Source organism: Lagopus muta, chromosome 7 (assembly GCF_023343835.1).
Source record: "Lagopus muta isolate bLagMut1 chromosome 7, bLagMut1 primary, whole genome shotgun sequence".
NCBI lineage: Eukaryota > Metazoa > Chordata > Aves > Galliformes > Phasianidae > Lagopus > Lagopus muta.
Window position 1 is genome coordinate 30,582,199 of NC_064439.1, and position 21,920 is coordinate 30,604,118.

General features: G+C 37.7%; 1 protein-coding gene across 6 annotated transcripts in view; it reads right to left on the reverse strand.

The window, feature by feature from the left end:
- Positions 1-1,369: 1,369 nt before the first annotated feature.
- Positions 1,370-21,920, reverse strand: part of FAM126A (family with sequence similarity 126 member A) — a 37,649-nt gene continuing 17,098 nt past the window's right edge. For 3 of the 6 annotated variants that reach the window (XM_048950842.1, XM_048950841.1, XM_048950843.1), the window contains 11 exons: positions 21,820-21,899; positions 19,276-19,377; positions 15,395-15,574; positions 14,426-14,506; positions 13,906-14,021; positions 13,492-13,587; positions 11,766-11,882; positions 10,940-11,027; positions 9,390-9,549; positions 4,863-4,877; positions 1,370-3,745 (listed from right to left, as the gene is read on the reverse strand). In XM_048950842.1, coding sequence (XP_048806799.1) covers positions 3,189-3,745; positions 4,863-4,877; positions 9,390-9,549; positions 10,940-11,027; positions 11,766-11,882; positions 13,492-13,587; positions 13,906-14,021; positions 14,426-14,506; positions 15,395-15,574; positions 19,276-19,377; positions 21,820-21,870 — 1,563 coding nt within the window. In that variant the 5' untranslated portion in view covers positions 21,871-21,899 and the 3' untranslated portion in view covers positions 1,370-3,188. Of the gene's footprint in view, positions 3,746-4,587; positions 4,878-9,389; positions 9,550-10,939; positions 11,028-11,765; positions 11,883-13,491; positions 13,588-13,905; positions 14,022-14,425; positions 14,507-15,394; positions 15,575-19,275; positions 19,378-21,819; positions 21,900-21,920 lie in introns of all 6 variants that reach the window. The other 3 variants (XM_048950847.1, XM_048950846.1, XM_048950844.1) reach the window with 3 other exon arrangements.

Here is a 21,920-nt window from a genome sequence, read left to right on the forward strand (position 1 = left end):
CCTACATAACATTTTTTCCCTGCAGAATGTTGCAACTATGTGCGACATTTGGAGTGCATTCATCAGAACGACCTACTACCGGGTAGACTACAATATGTAATGATAAAATAGCCAGAAAATAGGAAAAAACTGCTTCTTTAGTACATATATATATATTTTAAAAAAAAAAAGATTGCTTGTTTAGTATACTTTTCTTTCAGTGTAAAATGATCAGATAATGCTAAAAAAAACTGAGGCTTTTAATATTTCAGAAGTAACAAGAAAGAATTAATAGCTTTGTTTCTGGCCCCACCTTCCCTTCGATTCTGCGTTGGAAGCAGTGCAGCACATCTTCTGGAACACACTGCAGACATTCAGACAACAAATAGTTCTGCCTTCCTTCCCCCACTGCATTTTTGCATACTTTTGAAGAAAGCAGCACAGCTGGAAGTTATATTATTTTCATTAGTAAAGAAATTGTTGAGACTCTGTCAGCATCAAGGAGTGATGACTATTCACTAAGACATGCTTATTGCCTGTGTCACCCCAGAGACTTAAGCATACGTACTTACAAGGACACACTCCTATGGAAGCAGCAGGCTCTGGTACCAAGAAAATTTCCCTTCACTTTCTAAAGGAAACATGAAGACTCAATGTAATCCTGGTTGTACCAACATGAGTTTCTGTTTCAGGTTCAAGTGAGACCACAACTAGAATCATTATTTGTATAAAATAAAAGGATAAACTAACTTTATTGACTTAACAGCATCCCAGTCATGTTTTGTATCTACACTCAAGGGCATTTTAGATGCTTCAGGACTGGCATGACTTGCAGCTGAGGTGGCTACATCTCCCAGATATAAGGGATGCCTTTGACATAAACACCTGGTTTGAAACACCATCTACTCTGACACAGTCATGAATTACATGAATCCAAACCAAGAGAATTACATGGTAGTTCTAGTTCCTCAGTGCTAACTCATAATCAGTGCAGTCACATTTGCCAATTGCAATTTTATCTACGTATTCTCATTTTTATTTCAATTTTAATTACTGTGTTTCCATGATATTGTTAAACACAACCCCACAAGAGGAAATCAGGTGGCAGCTGGGAGTTCTGCAGGTTATTTTTCATCATATCCAACACAAATGTCAAGGAAAGGAAGAACTCTACATTCAGTATGTGCTTGCAGTTCTCCAGCTGCCTGAAAAACCCTTCTATTGCCTCGCTCTATTGTTACTTATGTTAGTCCAGAAATGCTGGTCAATGCGAAACAAACACATTAGTATCAAATGTGTATTTCAACAAAGTCTAATAATAATTAAAAAAAAAAAAAAGAGTAACAATACAGGCAAATTTTCTGCTGTATGAAGTACTTACAAAAGCACATAATTTCAAAAACTACCAGTTTATTTTACTGGCCAAAGTATTAAACACTAAACAAGTCAATAGTTTGTACAATAGGAATGTAAATTTTCATGTACAATTCAAAAGACATTTCACTGTGAGAAGGTGAAATACTACAATGCAAAAACAAAACAGTGTCATTCAACGAACTGAAGAACATGAGAAAGCATGGTACATTCATTTACACTCAGACTCAGCTGAAGACAAACACCTTGGACTGCTGCAGCTACTTCAACAAGTTGAAGGAATATCATGAAATGTGCACGACTAGTTTGCTGTCTTAGAAGTAGAATCATACGACTAACCGCCTATCAGTTACGTCTTCTCATCTCTTAATTAATCACCTACAAACCTGAATAACATTAGCTGCTTAAATGTTACTTGTGCTTCAGTTTGAGTTAAAAAAAGGACACCGACATTCATCTCTAGGCAGATCAGAAAGTCTACCAGAACATTCACGTTAGTGCTCGGGTCTGTTCCGAGGTCTTTCTACGTCCTTGACACAAAGGATCACTAGCTGCAGAAATCAGGACTGCTGGGAATTAGCAGCCATTAGATCCTCACCCCGATTCCACACCACGCACCAGGATTTGCTGTCTATCAGATCATCACTGCCACTGATTTTTTGCTTCTCCAAATTTCCACGTAAACCATTTTAATGTTTGTTTTTAATTAAAGCCTGAAGCTTATAAAAATTGGTATCAAACAAGGTCACCATACAGGTCAGGTAACTTAGAACATGTTACACTTTGACAATTTCTAACTAGAAAAATAATAGATACAAAACACTAGCAATTACATTGCTAGTTATATTTACATTGTAATTTCCCTTTGTGCTTGCAAGTTTCAGAAAGTACACATCCTTTGGTACTATTAGTCTCAAGTAACAAGTTCATGGTAAATGCAGTTACACTCCTGAATTGTTTGATTCAGTGCAAAGGGTTCATACCTTATTTTCCACACAATACCTCTACATAAGCACATCTCTTCCTCCTCATAAATAATGCAAATACCAGTGACAGCAACTTTTCCATGAGAAGTTTTGTGCCCAACATTTAAGAAACTGAAAGGAATACAGAGTCAGTCACACTTGTCTGAAAAGTGACTATTAGAGTCGGTGATAAGAACTGCCATCCACAAGTACTGCTACCACGTGACATTTGGCCCAGTTTCAAAGATTCATATATAAAACAAAATGCATCTTTACCTCAGATACTTGTAGGCGTACAGAAACATGAACACTGCAGTGTATACTGACAAAAACCACCATTACATCAAACACTAACTGATGCTTCTAGTTTTAACCTCACATGTAAGTATACCTTCCTCATAACTCACAGAAGAGCACTTGTATTCTTACAGTGCCATTCCAAAATATTATACTCATGCTGCAAGGCTCCTCTTAAAAGAGATACTTGCAGTTTTATGTATGCAACGTAGTAGTGAATAGTAGAATCTGGGATAGAGGATCTCTCTGTCCCCATATAGTGCGTCTGTAAAAAGCCAGACATCTTGGTCAGTAGCTAAACAAACAATATTTGTTAATTTGGTAAAGATGCAAACTGCATGAAGTCATAAACAATTGGTTGATAAACGCAGGATGTCAGAGAGGAACTTTCCAACCTATCAGAAGCTGACGCAGAATAATTAGAACTCTATTTACCACTACTGTCAAACGTGAGCAGAATAAGAATTTACAGGTTTGAGATTTAAGAAAGTAACACAGGACAAACTAGGAGCTTAAGGTACAGTACCAATATCTGCATAAAACCCCATATTTCATTTTGCCAATGTAATGATATCAATCTGTTGACAAAGTTATGCTAATACTAGGAGGTCGCTGTTGATTAGGTTGTTTGCTTAATGCTGGGAGGTCTGTTCTTTCTGTTCCATAGATAAGTTTCTCCTCCTGGAGACTGCAAGCTGAGAACCTGTTTGCCTCTGTACCAGATACACCTCCACGATTATTCACAACTGTGACACCACTGACCTGTTCAAAGGATTTACTAAACACAGTCGTGGTAGTTCTGGCCAAACTATGGCTACCAGGTTTAGGCAGGGACTGGCTTGTTGTCAGAGTCAGTCTCTTCAAAGAGACAAGCTCTAGGTTCTCACTCAGGGCTCTCTGAGTTTGCTTTCGTGACAAGTGTTCTCTACAGGTTTCTCCTTCTTTTTCTCTTCCTGCAGCTTTGCTTCCTCCAGATCTTCGTTGGCTCTTCCCTAAAAGGTTCTTACTGCTCGTGTTGCTGCTATTAGATAAAGCAGACTGACTTGTGCTAGAAGCAGCCCTAGAGTAAAACCCTTCATCAGTTTCAGATACTTCTATCAGTTCTTCTTCAATTCCTAAATCTGTATTTCCTGTGTGGTAGAAAAAAGAAAAAAATAATTAACATTTGCCTTTCTCACATCTCACATTGACTTTATGCATTACTAGACCTTGATATTTACAAGCATGAAGCCATAAAGCAACAGCACAGAGAATAGAAGACCAAAACTTACCTATTGCATTTTGTAATCAAGAATCATTAGGATATAAAATGCCAGCAAATAATGCTGCATTAACCAAATCAAAAAGCATGCCTAAAATTTCATTTTGTAGTGATTTTGATTTAAAAAAAAATGCAGCATTGTTAATTCATGCAGATTAGAAATGGATTAGAAGATACCACACAAAAGTGCAAATCTCATTTTGAGCAAGTGCTCCAATACAAGTTTTTGCAAAGCTCAGTAATTATAAATGATCTGTGATCAACGGCCCAGAAAACCCAGCATGGCAGCTGTTCATTCAGCAACCCAAGAGTGCATTATTACTGAAAGGTCACCTTCTGCACTATAGGCCTCATGGCATGAGTTGGAAACTCATGCACAATGGACATGAAGTCTCCAGTATACCACAAGTGGAATTTGGAATATTTTAGGTATACAGGGAAACAATTTTCACTTCCATTTTGATTCTTCATAATGTTCATCACTGGATTTTGTAAATCAAACAAATTTGTTTAGGAAATTCAAGGAAATGTTGAGTCTCACAGTGTACAGTTTCCAGATCAAAAATATCTGCTTGTAAGTATGTTGTCATTGTCCATGGCACAGACAGAGCTGTGTGCAATACATGCATTTGTGTTATTACACATGCAATATATTAACTGCATACTTCAGTTCTTCAAACATGCAGCAGTGATCCTTTCAATCAGTGGTACCTTAGAGTGCAGCTACAAGTGCTAAAACTGCACTCTGCCAGATGAGTTTATTCCATCCTCCATCATTTTTCTTACAGATTTTTGCCTCCTGATTTCTGGCATGCATTTGCTGTCAGTTCTAGGGTCTGTAGCTGTTTCCTGTACTCCCTGTATATGCTGAGCATCATTCTCTGCTAGTGCTCTGCTCTTTTCCCCATTCCCGGTTTTCTCTCCAGACACATTTGTGACACTAATTTCAGGTATGACAAAGTTGCCCATTTCAGTAGCATCATTACCATTCTCTGCTTGTTCTAGAATTAAAGATGGATAAGGAAAAAAAAAAAAAAGACAAAAATGATGCCTGAAACAAAACATGGAACAAAAAACAACAGAAACAGATGATTAAAGCATTATGAATTAAAGCAGATGTTCACACATTGACCTCTTGTTAATCAGCAATATTAGTGAGTATGAAGTTCTCTTAAATAGTGTGAGTCTACCTTCCAATAATCATCCTTCACCCACATACTGGGAAGTCCCACATTCAACATTTCAGTTTTGAAACACTATTTTATCTGGAGGAGACCCTCCCCCAGCTCCCACCCTGAGGATCCCTGTGCAGGCACAGTGCATTCCCAGGCAGCATGCTGCAGCCCTTGGCTCTCTGCTAACGCCACTGCTGTCTGCATTCATCACAGAAGAGAAGTCAGTCCCAGACAAAGAAAGATACTCTGACAGGGATGGACATCACCATCCCTCAGTTAAGAAGCTATCCCTGCTTTTACCTGTCATCATTTGTTAACATGATTCTTTCTAACTGACTAGTCAGCTACTTGTGGAAGTGTCAATTTAACAAGTTGCACTAGTCAATGGAAATGGAATTAATAGCTGCTGTCATTAGCTACTAATTTTCTAATATTTGTCAAGAAACGAATTAAAAGTTGCAATTATTCTTCCTTCTAAGAGGTCATCCCTTCCACAGAGTTCTTTTATCAGTAACACAGTAACAGTTGCAACTGAGCACTGTGAACTGCAGCTATATTAGAATACCATTATACACAGCACTTTTTCTAGAGACACATGAGCAGAAAATTAAGTGAGGAAACCACCGCTCTTTGGCTCCAATGGTCTCATTACACAGGGCTGGGGTAGCTGTGCCTCTCCTACAGCAAATCTCCAAACCGGTTCCCTCTTCCCCTGTCAGTGCCACTGGAGGCATCTTACTCCAGCAGAGCTACTTCCCAGGATCCACTGAACTCCACGTGCACAAGTCTACTCTGGAAACTTCATTTACAGCTGGGAAACCAGGCTGAGGAGAGGGCAGAACAGAGCCTGCAGTCAGTCCCTTCTCCACTAAGAGCAGAAAAGCATTAACAAACAGCTGCTCTAGAGAAAGGAGATTCAGAATGCACCAAGTCCACAGCATAGCAGAGACTGGAAGAAAAGAGGAGAACCTTTCTACATCACACATTGGGTGATAATAGCAATAATTAATTATTGTGGTTTAGTGATGTGCATCTCTAAATGCAATTGTGTCCTATTGTGTACCAACACTCCCCATCGCTGCTGCATTCCCACTGCTGTCACCACTACAGTAAGGAGCTGAAAAAAATAGGTCTTAGCATAAAACTGGCAAAACTAGTCTTATAGACAAAACTGAACAGTTACACTGATTTGAAAGCTAACAGATATATGCTATAGCATTTGTAGGAAAATGCATTTGAGTTATGCTTTCTGAAGGTTTGAATAGTACAACCATCCTTAACATCTGCATTTCACAATTACCAGGTGGTAAGGACTAATAAAAATGATTTCAACTATTGTCCACCTTACTGCTATAATTGCCTTTATCATTTACCTCTTGTATAAGTAAACTGCCCACATGGAATGCAACTCAGTTTTAACCATCACAGGCTCAAGCTGCATTTCCTACATAATAACATCAGCACCTTGAATTATTCACAGGAGTATCAAGCTCCTCTCTCCCCAAATCAGTATTCATTCCAGAACCCCCTCCCCAAAAAGCTGTCATTATTTCAGGTAATACTGTTTCAAAATAAATAAAATAAAGGGAAATTCTCTCCACAGAGATTCAAAGACTGACATTTCTCCTATGCCTTGTGCACAATCTAGAAGTCAATTCTTGCAGTGAGAAAAATTAGCTTGACTTGATTCTCTAGTCAACATCTTTAGTTTTGTTACGTACCCTACTGTCACCTGCTCAGCTCCACTTACTCAGTCTGCCCCATCACAGCATGCCTTACATGCACACAAGTTTTTCCAACAGCTCTTTGTGGGGAAGTTGGAGAGATCTCAGATTTAGATTACTAAGAAAAGCATTGCTAGCCTCATTATTCTTTCTGTACACCTACCCTGAAGATCTATTCCACATCATTCATAGGGGATTGTGGGACACTGAATTTTATGAGGAATTGGAGACATTTCATTCTGATTTTAAAGGCTTCTGTTCCAGTCATAAACAACAGGGTTTTTTGTTCTGTTTTAGAATTTTCTGATGAGGTTTTGGGGTAGCCTAGCTCAAGTGCTACGTACTTGAAACACTTGCCATGTAAACCAAAAAAGATTTTGCTGATCAGTCAGAAATACAGTCCTTCTTTACATCCTGTACCACTAGACCAATACAAAGCTTTTTCAATAACCCAAATAGAATGATGACGAGAGTTCATTAGTGGAAGGTCCTCGGTGTTCCTTGATCTTCAGTCCTCGACCTAAATACTCACTACTTCTCACTTCTGTCATACTAACTAGATTATCACTGTTTATCTTTTCCTGCTCTCTTCACCCCATTTCTACAAATCCTACTTATATTCTTATTACCCTTCCACCTTACTGCTATTGCTTACAGTGAACACCTGTCCCACCATTGGTTCTTGACTTTCTCTCAGTATTGGCCCTCCAAGAAGAAATAGTTGTAAAAACTTTCACATTCTCGTACTTGCTGAAAATAATTGGATTCCCATTAGGATAATTTTATATTTCATTTTCTTCTGTAAATGCAAGAGCAAAGGAAACTTTGTTTTAATACTTCCAATTCCTCTGAATGAGTATAAACACTCAGTGTCCCTGATCTGCGTTCCCATTTACCGCTTGAAAATGATAGCAAAACTGCCAAGCTTTAGAGGACATGTCTGCATTTAGAAGCCATTATTATACAGTATCCTGACACCAGGTCAATATTTCCTCCTCCTTTTAAGCAGGAAGAAAGGAAAATAAACAATGAAGGCTAAAACGTTCCTTAGCAGTCTTGAAATCTCAGAAATGACTTACACTCTTACTACTGAACCACACTCATATCAAAGACACTAATGTTCTGCTCCTCGTCTTCGCCTACCAGTTTAAGTCAACAAATCAAGCATTTTATTGAAATGAAAAGAACTTTAACTATTTTAACTTCCTTTGCCCTTCCTCGCCTTCAAAAGCTTACCACTGGAACTCACACCAGCATGTATCATCACTGTTCAGAAATCTTTCTTGTTATTTTTAAGCCCTCTTTTATCAGAATATTTATAATCTTTAACAGTTACCTGAAATATCCCTGTGTGGTGCACTGTTGTTTTTGTTTGTTTGTTTTTTTAACACAGATCTATGCAATAATTTTTTGAACTGAACCTTTGTATAATCAAAGAATATTAGGCTGTTACAATCACAAAATAAACAAGAGAGTTAAGGCAAAGTAGACTCTGATAACAAAGAGAATAAATGGAAGGCTTACCCTTATGCTGGGCTCACCACAAAACACCAGAAGGAGGGATCTCCAGAAGAGATCCTTCCCCACTGGTAGCCAGCTCTTAAATAGGTCTAGCAGGGATGGAGCCAGGCTCCACCCCTTCTGGCAGCACAGGTGAATTGCCTTCAGCTGTGCCCCCATGGCTGACTCAGTGCTCGCCCCAGGTGATCAATCAGAGGTTCAGGCCATGACTCAGCAGTTCCCATACAACTTTATATATACTACAAAAAAGTTCTTATAGCACACATCATATAGAAATCATCATGATACTGTTTTAAAGTCTTTATTTAGCCTATTAAAAGAACACTTATCTACACTGACTCCTCCCTTTCATCAGAATTACAAACACAGCACAGCAAGCCACTGGAAGTTTTGATCTCTGGTTCAGCAGCTCTTCCCCCACCTGAATCTGGTAGAAAAAGTGGAATACATTGATTGTCCTATTGCAGTATATTCAGCACCATTTTTTTCTACTCCTCAGCATTGACCTGTGCTTCACTTTGTTGAAGCCCTTACGCTACTTCACCTCAAAAGTAATAATTTACCCCCTCTAGCCTTAAATATTGTTTTTATTTAGATAACTCAAAACAAATGAGGCACTGTAGCATATTTATTAAACATTTGCTTTGCTTCAGGTATCATACACTACTTTTCAGAAGAGAACAGGAACATAAGTCTCTTGAAAGAATCAAAAACGTTGTACAGCAGCATTTAACAAAAAGGTGTTCCATTAAAAGAAAAAAAAACAGGATTGAGGAAATAGAGAATATACTTTCTGATCCACTAAGTTTCTCATTTACCAGTTATATCAGCCACTTGCTTACCATCATCAGCAGAATAGCACCCATGTCCAACTGTGACATGTTTCATCTAGTATATAGCATCTTCACACTGTTCCAGACCCACATTAATAATGTAAGTTTAAGAGAAATTATATAATTTTAGGAATAAAAGCACAGTGTCAGTTCACTAAGGGCATTCTCATTAGCAGTGACAATGCATAAAGACAAAACCCTCAATATTATTTTAAACAGGTGTAAGAAACTAAGAAACCATTGTAAATTGTGCCTCTTACCGTGTCTTTTCCATCTGTGCCCTCGGATAGACATGCTAGTCACAGCATTTCTTGATATCCTGGATGAAGTAGGTGTAATTTCAACCTGAATGCATTTTGTACCTTCTTTACTAGACTTCATGGCACCCTGAGGCAGTGAAGCTTTTATTGCATTAGCAACCTAGAGCAAGGAAAAATGCAGTTTAGGCTTGTATCAGGAATGGTGTGGAGAGCAGGACTAGGGAAGTCATCCTGGCCCTGTACTCGGCATTGGTGTGGCCTCACCTCGAGTACTGTGTTCAGTTTTGGGCAACTCAGTACAGAAAGGACACTGAGGTGGTGGAGCAGGTCCAAAGAAGGGCAACAAGGCTTGTGAAGGGCTTGGAGAATATGCCCTGCAAGGAGAGACTGAAGGAACTGGGGCTGTTCAGTGTGGGGAAGATGAGGCTGAGGGGAGACCTCACTGTTTTCTTCCAATATCTGAAAAGGTGCTGGTCTCTTCTCATTGGTGACACGTGACAGGACAAGAGGAAATGGCCACAAGTTGTGTCAGGGGAGATTTAGGCTGGATATCAGGAAAAAACTTCTCTACAGAAAGGGTTGTTCAGCACTGGAATAGGCTCCCCAGGGAGGTGGTTGAGACATCATCCCTGGATGTGTTTAAAAACCGTTTGGATGTGGTGCTCAGGGACATGATTTAGCAGAAGGTTGTTAGAGTCAGGGTAGCATTGTTACAGTGCGGTTGGACTTTATTATCTTTAAGGTCTTTTCCAACTTGAGCTATTCTATGATTCTATGAAGTTTTTAAACATGAAGGTTGAAATTTTAGAAAATAATTATGTCACTACTAGGGATCCCTAGCAGTTCATAAAGATTCAGAATTAGATGATCTTGCAATCCAAGCCATTCTATGATTCTAAGCCATTCTATAAATTTCCTTCTTGCCTTTTAAGCGAGAGGATTTTACACACGATACGTATGTTCATAGAATCATAGAATCACAAGGTTGGACACGACCTGTAGGATCATCTAGTCCAACTGCCTTCTCATTACCACTGCTACCACAAACTAAACCACATCTCGTAGCTCCTCGTCCAGGTGCCTCTTGAACACTGCCAGGGATGGCGACTCCACCACCTCCCTGGGCAGGTTATTGCATACAACTCCAATTTATGTCAAGTAAGCACACTAGCATTTTGCACAAGTCATAAAGAATGCGTGGTGCAATTAGCTTTTAGAATTAATTTGTATTTAAGATCTGTCACTATTTAAAGCAGAGTCTTCAGTTTAATGACTATATGACTACTACTTAATATTAACTCCAGAGTGCTTCTGCACTATCATTACACTTTCAAGTCTTAGAAGTGTTCTACTGTAAACCACTTATTCACTTGGGAAGATGATAAAATAACTAAGTACACTGAAAATGTGTGTATATATCCTTATAGATCTAGCTACTCAAACAAGCAAGACACATAGGCCTCGTGAGATTCAGGTTCCTCACATGATGTTCACAGAAAGTATTTACTGAATTAAAAACCACTTAAAAAATGTTGGACTACATCACCTACCAGCAGAGGTTCTGGATACAGTTCCAGCTGTGCTCTATACAAAATGTCATCCATAGCTTTACGAGCCAGATCCCATTCTCCATTATAACTGCAAAGTTAAACATATACTTAATAGTAAGCACCTGTATCAATGGATGAACCTTCCTGGTCATGGCTTTCAAGAAATTAGTGTCCCTTGGGAGCTCAACTGAGAGTTAATCTACTTGTGCTTATTATCAGTAAGCCTGCTACTTTAAAATGTTGTTCTGAATTAGTGCATATGGAGGCACTAGTTTTATTTTTTATTGACCTCTCTGAGCAGCTTAAAAGTAATATTGCTAGTTATTGAACAGCTAGTAATGAAATATTCTAAAATTCCAATAGGATGGTCTTAATATTAAGCCACCTTTTGAATACCCCCATGTTACTAGCCTCTGATTATTTCAGTTAATGAAAGAGCTTTACATATCAACATGACTATCAAAGGGTGGATGACATTCAACATTTTAGAGAAAGAATGCTAAGACTTTTTGCCTTAACTAGATTGATGTCAAAAACGTGGACAGCAGACAAAAGTTGGAAAAGGTTTTTTCAGGTATTTTTTCCACACCATCAGTTATAACTGTTAAGTGTTATTCTAGCCTTCATTCCTCAGTATCACACTGGTAATGTCATCTAACAAGTTGGTGAACTGTGTTCTAATCCTGAAGTCTTTACTGCTACACCCAGCACGTGTCCATTAGAAAATAAAACACTTCAAAAGTAGCATGCCTAAATGAACATATAAGTTAAGCTAGTGCTTCTTTATCTTGTGTGAATAATAAAGAAAAAAACACCTCTCACTTACAAGGCATAATAAATCCCTGTTAGCATTTGCACCATGAATTCAGATGAAACTGGAATCCTGCTGTTTACTCCCTTATACTTTCTCACTTGTTGGCGAGGATATCCGCAGACACAGATTCTAAAGAAATAAGGCATTTGTCACTAGTAAATAATGAAGAACCACCTTTGTATAGAACACCACTAAAATAGATGTTTGGTGTGTGTTTTAACAACAGTAGACCCAAGGACAGTGTTCATCAACTGAGAGCTAGAGCAGATCATTTCTCAGTATGGAAGAAGGGAATGCCCTCTACTGGCAGTGTTCAAATCCTTCAAAATAGAGATACCCTTGATGGCAATGCTTATACCACAGTTGAACACTGAAAACTACCATTAAAGTCATTCTCAATTAAAAGCATTTTCAGCAGGGTAGACAAAAAATATTAATGGTATTTGAGGAAATGAAACAGAAAAAAAAAGTATGAAAATAGCACACAAATTTCAAGCAAAAAGACTAGAAGAATCACATTTAAAAAAAAACATTCTAAACTCCAGTTGAAGTCAGCATTTGAATTTAATTCTGATCCAAATTCCACATCAAATTTCATAGTCAAAAGATTCAGGAAATCAAAGATATTGTGTAGTTAAATATTTAACTTATTAACTGTTACTTCCAGACTTAAGGAATGACTTCTGTGACATTAATAACAGAATTTCCTTCTTCATAGCACAGAAAGTATCCATTTCAAAAAGCTTCAACCCTTCAGCTTCATTACTACCAGAGAGCTCCTAAAACACTACTTTAAAACTCATTTATGGCCCCCAGCAAAAAACAGATTAAGGTTGTATTGCTTCTTAACGTTCAAATTACAGCTGTAACAGAGCATTCAGGACTTTTTTTTTTTTTTTTAAATGAATAACAACTTTGCCACTAACTTACTATGCTTTTTTTCTTCTCTATTGTGCAATGCATCTTCTGCTAAGACTAATTCAAAACAGAACAAAGCAAGAAGAAACAAGCATCCATTACTCATTTGTTTTTCTGGATTTTTCTGTTTGTTTACTTGTATGAGGAATCTAGAACCTCAGAGCTACTAGTGGCAAACAGCTGCTCTGGGTCTCCTCGGTTGCCTGGGTTAACAAGAATGCTCAAACTTCCTTGATTCAATGTCAACTTCCAAAATTCCAGAGAGACAAGTTCACTAGCAGTTCTTTCTCTTTAAAAAGAAAGAGATAAAAAAGGATGAATGCCTCAGCTTTGTGTTTTTAGTTGCTGTTATACCAGATTTAGGGAATATCCAAAACATCCGTAGGAACGAGCATATTTCTAGCTTTAGTAACTACTATATTTTCAATTAAGTTTCAACTTGTACAGCACTGAAATGTTCAGTAAGCATGCAGTGCAAAGTTAACCAAGATCTTAGAAAACTTTTCTGAATTACTTGGATAAAACACCTAGTACTACTTCAATAAAAACATAATTCCTTAGATTTGACTTCTTCCTCCAGTTTACAGCACTGCTTATAAACCAGGTCATTGCTTCTCCAATTCTGAGATCTCAGTCTACAGCCAATTAAGAGATACTTTAAGATAAGTAATGCAGCTATACTTTTTTTTTTTTTTTTTAAATCAAGTTTACAAGCAAACTTTGGGAATGAAAGGACTTTTTTCATTATTGTTTGCTAAGTTCAAACAAATTGCATTTCAACTTGATAACATTTTAAGTATAATCAGCCTACAGAAGTTACCTTGAGCAAATTTGACACAATGACTGAAGAGAAATTGCAGGCATGTAGCTTAAGGCAGCATTGTAGCAGAGCAGAAGGAAAGTCAACACTTCAAACCTGGAGTTTACAGAAAACAACAGGTTATATTACCAATTTTATGTTGTTTTTTTTTTTAAACAAGTAAAACTGTTTTACAGAGAAATTTGCAAGGGTTATTTGAACAAACTTGGTTTAATTCAATAAAATTACTGATCAATGACTTGGGACTACAAGCCTTCCCTTTTCCTATGCATCCTGCATCTAAATTTAACACACGCAGAAAAACAAATGAAAGAAAAACCAGCACACACTCATTCATCTTCTGTCTATAGTTATTAAAAATTCTTAGAAGATTCTTAAATGATTATGAAGATAAATCCTATTATACAATTTCACCTGTTCTGCGCTGTCAGCATCTCCCTCTGAGGATGAGGTCCACTGTACACCACCCTGGACAAACCATGCTGGGATAAAGCTCCTTCAGTAAGAGCCATGGAGCCAATGCTGGAAGGCTATAGGGGAAAAAAAAAAAAAGAAAAAATTAAAACACATCCAACCTGAAGTCTTGCTACAATGCAAGTAAAAACAGACAAGAGATCAGTATCGTCATATTTCTACATCAATTTTATCTGAACACCTAGATACCTTAGACTTAAGAAATCACTTTGCAGCAGGTAAAATATAAAGTTTCAGAACAGGAAGAAATACAAGTGGTACATGCATATCACTCAGTTATGACTACTGAGTCTTCAAAAGGCTTCAAAGAGCAGTGAGCAGCAATGAGTAGACTGAGAAATGTGTTACTAGGTCATGCAAAATGCAAAGACTAATTTTCACTTTCATTCTTCACTCACAGGCCCTAAATCACACTGCCTTTCACAATCAGTGACAACTTTATGCTGTAAGTGCCACTTACTTCATGATATACTGAAGGTTTGGACAAAGATGGAATAGTGAAACTCAGCACTTTGCTGTGTCCCTCTTTGTCAACTATCTCCTGAAAAAGGCAGAAGACAACAAGACACCAAGGGTTATATTGTTCTACAGAAACCAGACAGAAGATACCTTCCTGCAGTATATCACTGGAGTGGAACATTGGCAGGCCTCTCACATCTGTAAGTTAGCAGAAAGCTAATGAGTTAGGCAAACAAACAACAAAATAGGGACCACACATCACAGAAGAACACTGAAGTACTCTGGATCAAAACCTTCAGCAACAACTTCTGAAGCAGACCTAACCAAAACCACACTGCCTTTAATTTTAAATTTCAGCAGCAAATTTCACTTATCCAAAGGCAGAGATTAGAAAGGAGTTTCAGTAAAGCATCTCCTAGCACAGACTGCATTTTGCCTGTAACAGCTAAAATACGATGCTTTTCAAGGTTCCCTCAGAATTCTGTTTTTCAAAGGATTAATTTAACAGCAAACAGTATATTTTCATGCAAAATATACAAGAAAGTCAAGGATATTACAAAACGAAAGACTTTTATTTTCTCAAGAGTGAGCAATCTGTTCAACCATCAAGTACTAAGAATTTGTTGAAAGTGCCTTTATGCATGATCTCTAGTCAACGTGGTCAGAATACCACAGAAAGCACAGGCAACAACTTCAAATGTAGCACCCACAAAGGCTCTCCAGCAAAACGCAAATTTAATTGCCATACCAAGAATTAATGAAAGCAAGAACTGAAGAGGAGCCCTTTTCAAGTTCACATTACAGATTTCCAACTTGAACATAAATTTAAAGAGAGAAAAGTACGACACTCAATCACTTGTTTTCAGTTCTGAAATAAGAGAGCTTATCCCTTCTCCATAAACACTTTGCAGTATCCCCTTAAAAGGGCACTAATATTTTTAGGCCTGAATAATTAGGTGTAAATACAAACCAAGTTATACACTCCTAGAAGAAGGGCTTCTATACATCCACTGCTCTGCAAATCTCTGCTGGCTGAGACAGCAAGGTAGCACCACATCAGTTCAGGCAGAAACTGCAGTGTGAATCGTAGTAATTGCTCCTCACCGCTGCGATAGAACTCAAAGAGCTGATGGCAGACTGGCTCCAGAAGCTGCAATTACAACGAGGTTACTGTTAATGAGTAAAAAAATTACAAGAAACCACAACTTTGTGTAGAAGCATAACCACTCAGTAGGGGAAAAGCTAATAGATGTTCCATTGTAGCTACCTGAGTGATCAGCCTGCTAACTACCAGGTCACCTTGCACAATTTCAGTCTTCTACACTTTAGATGATACAAGTGGAGTCTTCCACCACAACAGAAATACTTCCATTTCTGTTGGAAGTAACAGCTCCATCCCCTCCTTTTTTAGCTCATTTGCTCTAGCCTCACCAGCTTAAGTTAGTAGAGGATGCTTACTATCACTGCATCTCATACCATGACCTCAATACATCATCTACATGGAAAAAACAACAGCCCAAAAGGCCTTGTTGTTCTAGAGCTCCAACAACCAACACACAAAAGTCTAAAGATTTTACTCTGTAACTGAGAAGAGCTACAGGACACTTGTACTCAAAGTGCCGCAACAACTTAGTGTACTGTAGATAAACTAAATCCTTCCATTCATCCAGAAGCTTCAATGTATTCATAGGAGTTAAGGCCAAAAATAAAAAATAATAATAATTTTAAAAAGCTGCTAAAGGTCAATATACAGTGTTAACTATGTGTCACTACATGGGGGTAAAGACTGTCCACAACAGCAGATACTTTCAAAGTGAGCAGAACAGGATGCTGAGGCCTCAGTCAATATAAAAATGAAAAAATCCAAAATGCTTTTTGACAGCAAACATGGCAACTTGCTCATAAGAATTTGCAACTCTTAGAGGATTTGTTCTTTATGTTCCTTAAAATGCCCCTAAAAAATGGAATTGGGTTAAAAAAAAAAAAAAAAAAAAAAAAGATGTTTAACTAAACATTGTAAATCAAGTGTTTTTAAGCAGTAACAAATAGCAGAAACTACTCCTTTAAAAGAATCTAGGTAGTAGTTGCACTTGTACTTGCAAATTTTACAAACTGAAATCTGAGATTCCAGCTTTTTAGAATTCAATTTCTCAACCTCAGCTAGTATATTAAAAATCATTACACAAAATGTGACATTCTCCAACTGCAAATCTCCAAAGACTGGATTTAAATGCAACACATCTGAAGGATTAGTTTTATTGCTTTGTTTCTTACCTCGGAGGCTTAATATCTCTCAATGGTTCATTTGTATGACTCACAGAAACAGACTCTAAATTAATTTAAATACCAGGAATGTTAAGGTTAGTAATAGATTGAAATGTGTTCCTACACAAAAATCCCCAGAAGCTTCAACCTGAAAGTGACAGAATGAAAACCAAACAGGCTAGTCTCTAAAATGCATATCTAAGACACTGTAATCATGAGAATTGCCACTGCACTTCAGAAAGGAAGGTACTATCCAGCATCTTCCTGAAAATTCTTAAAGACTGTGATACATGTACAGACATGTACAGATATGAAGTACAGACATGTACTTTCTTATCAGTAACATGCAGATCATGTTTGCCATTCATTTTGGCTCAGAAAACTGTGAAAACCTAAGGCAAAAAAGCATACCAAGCTCAACTAGTCTCTTCCCAGAGATGATTAGCAAAGATCCTTCTAGAAGGCTTTACCAGCACAAGTGCTTTCCATCTTCAGCTTACATATTTCACAAAATTTGCATGCTTCCTTTAATGAAGTATCAGTTCTGAATGATGTGCTTGAACACATCATTGTGTTGAAGGCACAGAAATAGCTCTGACAGGTATCCACGTTCATATCGTTATCTCAGTTGAGACAGCTTTGTATCAGCACGTTTCAATGCGTAATCAGTACAAAAACAGATATTCTTCCTTGAAATGCCACCACATGCTAAAACCTAATATCAAAACACACGAGTTGTTGCTGTTCCAAGATAATGTTTTCACACTAAACCAGTTCTAAAAAGCATGAAAACTTCTAGCGCTGGAACAGAAGAACATTGAAGTAATTTCATCCCTCCTCCTTTGAAGTTGCGTCCAGACACGTTGGACATTTCAATTCACAATTTCTAATACTTACATTTCCTAATGCAAATAACTGAATGGCTGCTATCTGAAAGGACAGCAGTACAGCTTTAGGTACACAATAAACAATCTGAAATTTGTTAAGAAACAAAATCTTCCAGAAAAAAAGCTTGCCAGTGAATTTCTTGAGTGTCTGCTCAGTTGAAAGTCCTTTAAATCTTCACATCCATTGAAGACTCTTCTACTGAATTATATTTTCCATACCAGTGGGCCAGGAACTTCAAAATAACCAATAAAGCCTTTGCTAACAAAGCTACTATGAAACTGCTGTTTCTCAGTATAGCAAACACAGGTAGTTCATTTCTCTCACCAAATGCTACATTTTCAGAAATGCAAACAAGGTATATGAAAAGCAAATATACAATGCAGGTAATACATCTCAAAAACAGAAAGAAGTTGCTTGCTTTTTTAAATTGCTGGTTTAGAAGTATTTCCTCTATGTGGAAAGCTCCAGGTACCCCATTCCACAGTTTCAGGCAGTAAGAATAAATAGCACAGATAAAAATTTTTAGGAGAACTGTCAGCATTGGCAGTTTAATGTCAAGATTCAGTTAACGGGAATCTTCAATACTTAGCCCCTCCCAAAATTCTTTTTTTTTTTTTTTTTTTTTGGGGGGGGCTTTTTTTTTTTAATTTTTTTTTTCATGGCTTAGAAACCATCCTGCAAAAGTCCGTGACAAAACTAGTGATAGCCATCAGTAGTAATAAAATTACAGAACATGAAAGTATCAGTTTGGCTATCAACAGGGAGACTCATCGCTATAATTTACACATTGATGTGCATTCTGAAGACCAGGCAAGCTTGACTCAGTATTTGGAATGACTCAGAATGCCTTCCTGAGCAGCACAGAAAAGTGAAATGACATTTCTTCTCCGCTGTACAACCTGTATTTCTGTACCAGCATCCTCTCTAAAAATGTATGAACACTGGAAGCATTTTACCCTCTGCCCACCATTGGCATTATCTCAACTTTGGAGAGGCTCCTTATGCTGCACCTTTTCCAGAAGAGGCATGAGGACTCCATGTAGTTTCAAAAATAATAATACACAAAGGTTTGCTGGGTGGTAGAGAGTGCGACCAGGATACAACTAACACCAGTTTGGGATGCTCTGTTCTCACCTAGACATTTCAAGAGAAGCACAGTCATAGTGCATGAGCCATTCTTTACGTGGGTACAGTGCAAACCTGCCCCATGCCACCTCAGAATTTCTAAGGAAGTGACAGATCAGTGCTGAAGTGATGGAAGAAAGGCATAAAGCCCTAAATCCAAAGCACTAATATGAAAGGAATGCAAAACTACCTAACATTTATCTCTTGTCATATAAACAGGCAAGCTTCTGGTAGCTACGGATTCACATTCAAGTTATGGTGAATCACAAAAATAATTCAGTCAAACATCTTTTCAATTCCTTAACATATTTCTCATTTCCATACACAGATCCTGATTATGATCTACAAGATCAGTCACAATCAGCAAATAAGAAACAAATCTACAGATAGTTTCCATAGTACTATATTCTTGCTAAGAATACATTCCAATAAAATTAAAAGGAAAACACTGTGATGAAGACTCTTCATGTAGTTCACATAATTAGAACAGAATTAACTATTACACAGCATGCAAGGTTTTACTCTATTCTGCTGGTGTTACATCAGTCATTACCAGAGATACACCACACTCACTTCACTTTGTGGCTCCTGAATTACTCTGTAAAGAGATGAAATCAGAGCACTCTTGTCTTTCAGGTTTGTAGCATAGCTGGATATGGATGCTTCTGGCAGCGTCTGAAAAATACATAGATATTTATTGTAGTTACTAGAAAAAATAAGGTTTAATCATTAAAGTGTAGCAGCTATTTCAACAACTATTTTCCTTAAAAGTTACTATTTATCAGAGTCTACAGTGAACTAAAACTTGTTTCATAAAGAAATCCTTGCTATAGAAATCATCATTTTTCACAGCAGCAAAGTTGCCAGAAGACACACAGCGCTATCATTTAGCAGAGAGCTTCTTTAAGAGATCAATGACATTCAATGGGAAATCATTAAAAAAAAAAAAAAAAGGGGTGAGTTTCAGAAGTGCAGTGCCACTGAAAATACATCATGTTCTGAAACCAGAAAAAAATGGCAATGCACTTCCCACTCTTTGCTGGTGTCAGTGACAACACGTGCCCACTGTGAAATTTAAATACTGTGAAAGCTTGCTGCTTGCAGACCTGCACTTTACTGTCAAGACTGACAGTACACAGACTGTAAATATTATTACAGGACACATTATTACCTGAAAGAGCATAAACTCAGGTTGACAAGAACAGCTATCCTTTAATATAAATGGGTTTCCTTACAGTACTTAAGAGGTTAAAAAGCTAATCTCTTTGACAATCCTTCGGAAGCTGCACATCTAAAGTTATTATTCATAGCTCCCACAGTACTACCTTTCTGCAGCCCTACAAAGGAAATCATATCCCATTATAAAGACAGGAAAACAGATATCTAGCTGGACCAGGACAAAAATCTGTACTCACATAAGTCCCAGCCCATACTCAGAACAGCAAGATCACACCACACTGTCAATATCGGGAGGAGAAACAAAAAAACAGAACAAAAAGCCAGTACCAAAGTTTGAAAAGAAATCCAGCAGAACTTCACAAATGCCAGCTAGCAGTTTCTGGGGTTTAGCCTGTGTGTGTGCATCCAATTTTCAATTTCTGTTGTAAAAATTTTCCAGTTATTCAGCAGCAAGATTACTGAACACCATGCTGAGGACTCCCAAGACATTTCAACAATAGCAAGAGCCATCCAAGGAGTTACTCAAGACAGTCTAACACAAAGAAATTAGGCTGATCTAGAATCCACTTGGGTCCAAAATGGAGGTATGCTGCATTTTCTTCTAGTCACAGCATTCTTAAAAGTCTTTAATTTCAGCATCTTACAGATACACATACAGCATGTGAATCTTCCAGTCAGGGTGTTTCAAGAACACAGTTTGACCATGATTACATGATATGGTTTAGTAAACTAGGGTTATAATCCTCAACTTTTCTTTCTAGCAATTAAGCTTGCAAAAGCATTGTGCTTTGTTACAAAGCATACATAACAGAGACATGTTCCACTTTTTGGTTGTTAGCAGACCAGAGAGTGCAACTTAATAAAAGGGAGCTGTATGATTCATCCCTCTCTGAAGGTAGGGACCATTAGCTGTGCCACAAAATTCCTATCAACAGAAACAGAATAGAAAACACTGAATCAGAATATTGTAAGAAAGATGCTACTTCCACTTGCTCCTTACTTCAAGTTACATAAACAACATTTACACACCGATAAAGTGCTGGGCAAGCTTAGCAAACTTGTTGTGAAGTAACAGAAAATCTTGGCTTCATAACATAAGATACAGACAAGCTAGTTTTAAGGAAGCCAATATTTCTATCTGCTGTTGCGCTTGCCAGATAAAGGCCTGAAGACATAGAAAACTGACAATTCTTTACTTCAAAGTTGTCTTTACTGCTGGTAGAGTGAACACTCCGGAATTAAAAAAAAAATATAAATGTGGCTTTACGTGTTAAACCCAAACATTTTTTCCTGTGGTAAAGACAGAGATAATGCATGATATCCACTTCCTGCTTTCAGATCTTTCCTTCCATAGCATTTGCCCCTCTCAAAGTCAGAACTGACCTCACATACTGACAGCACAATGACTGAGAAATGCCATCTGCAAGGAACACACCTGGACATCTGACTGTAAATAAGTGCTCTGAAAAAATAAGCAATCAGAACTACAGCACATGACGGAAGTTCAGCAAGTTCAACAGGTAAAGTGATCAGCAGCTATCACAGCATCTATCACACAGCACTGAATTTCTAATAGTAAAACTTAAAGAAGCTACACCAGCAAGAATGAGCATGAATAACTCACTCATGTAGTCCATAAAAAGGTAAATGAAAGGAAAAAATCGAAAGCCTGAGATTTGGGGTACAACATTACAGCCTGCAGTACATTTTTTGCCATAGGCCAATGAAGATTATTTCCTGGATCAGGAAGTAGGCAATCCCAAAGAAGACAATGAAAAGAAGACATCTATCAAGTAGATAGTTGTACACATCAGATTACCTTAAAATCCAAGGTTGCTAATCATCTTCATTTTCTACAAAAGTCACACACTCTTGCATACGACTCCAGCAGCAATTCAGATACCACAGGTTAAGTGTCTGATGGTGTGTTATTATTACCTTGAACTCCGATAACCACTCCTCCACAAGCCCAGTTTCCACAGCTAACATCTTCCAACATCCGTTACAAAACCTTCAGCCTGAAAGAATGTGCAAACAGT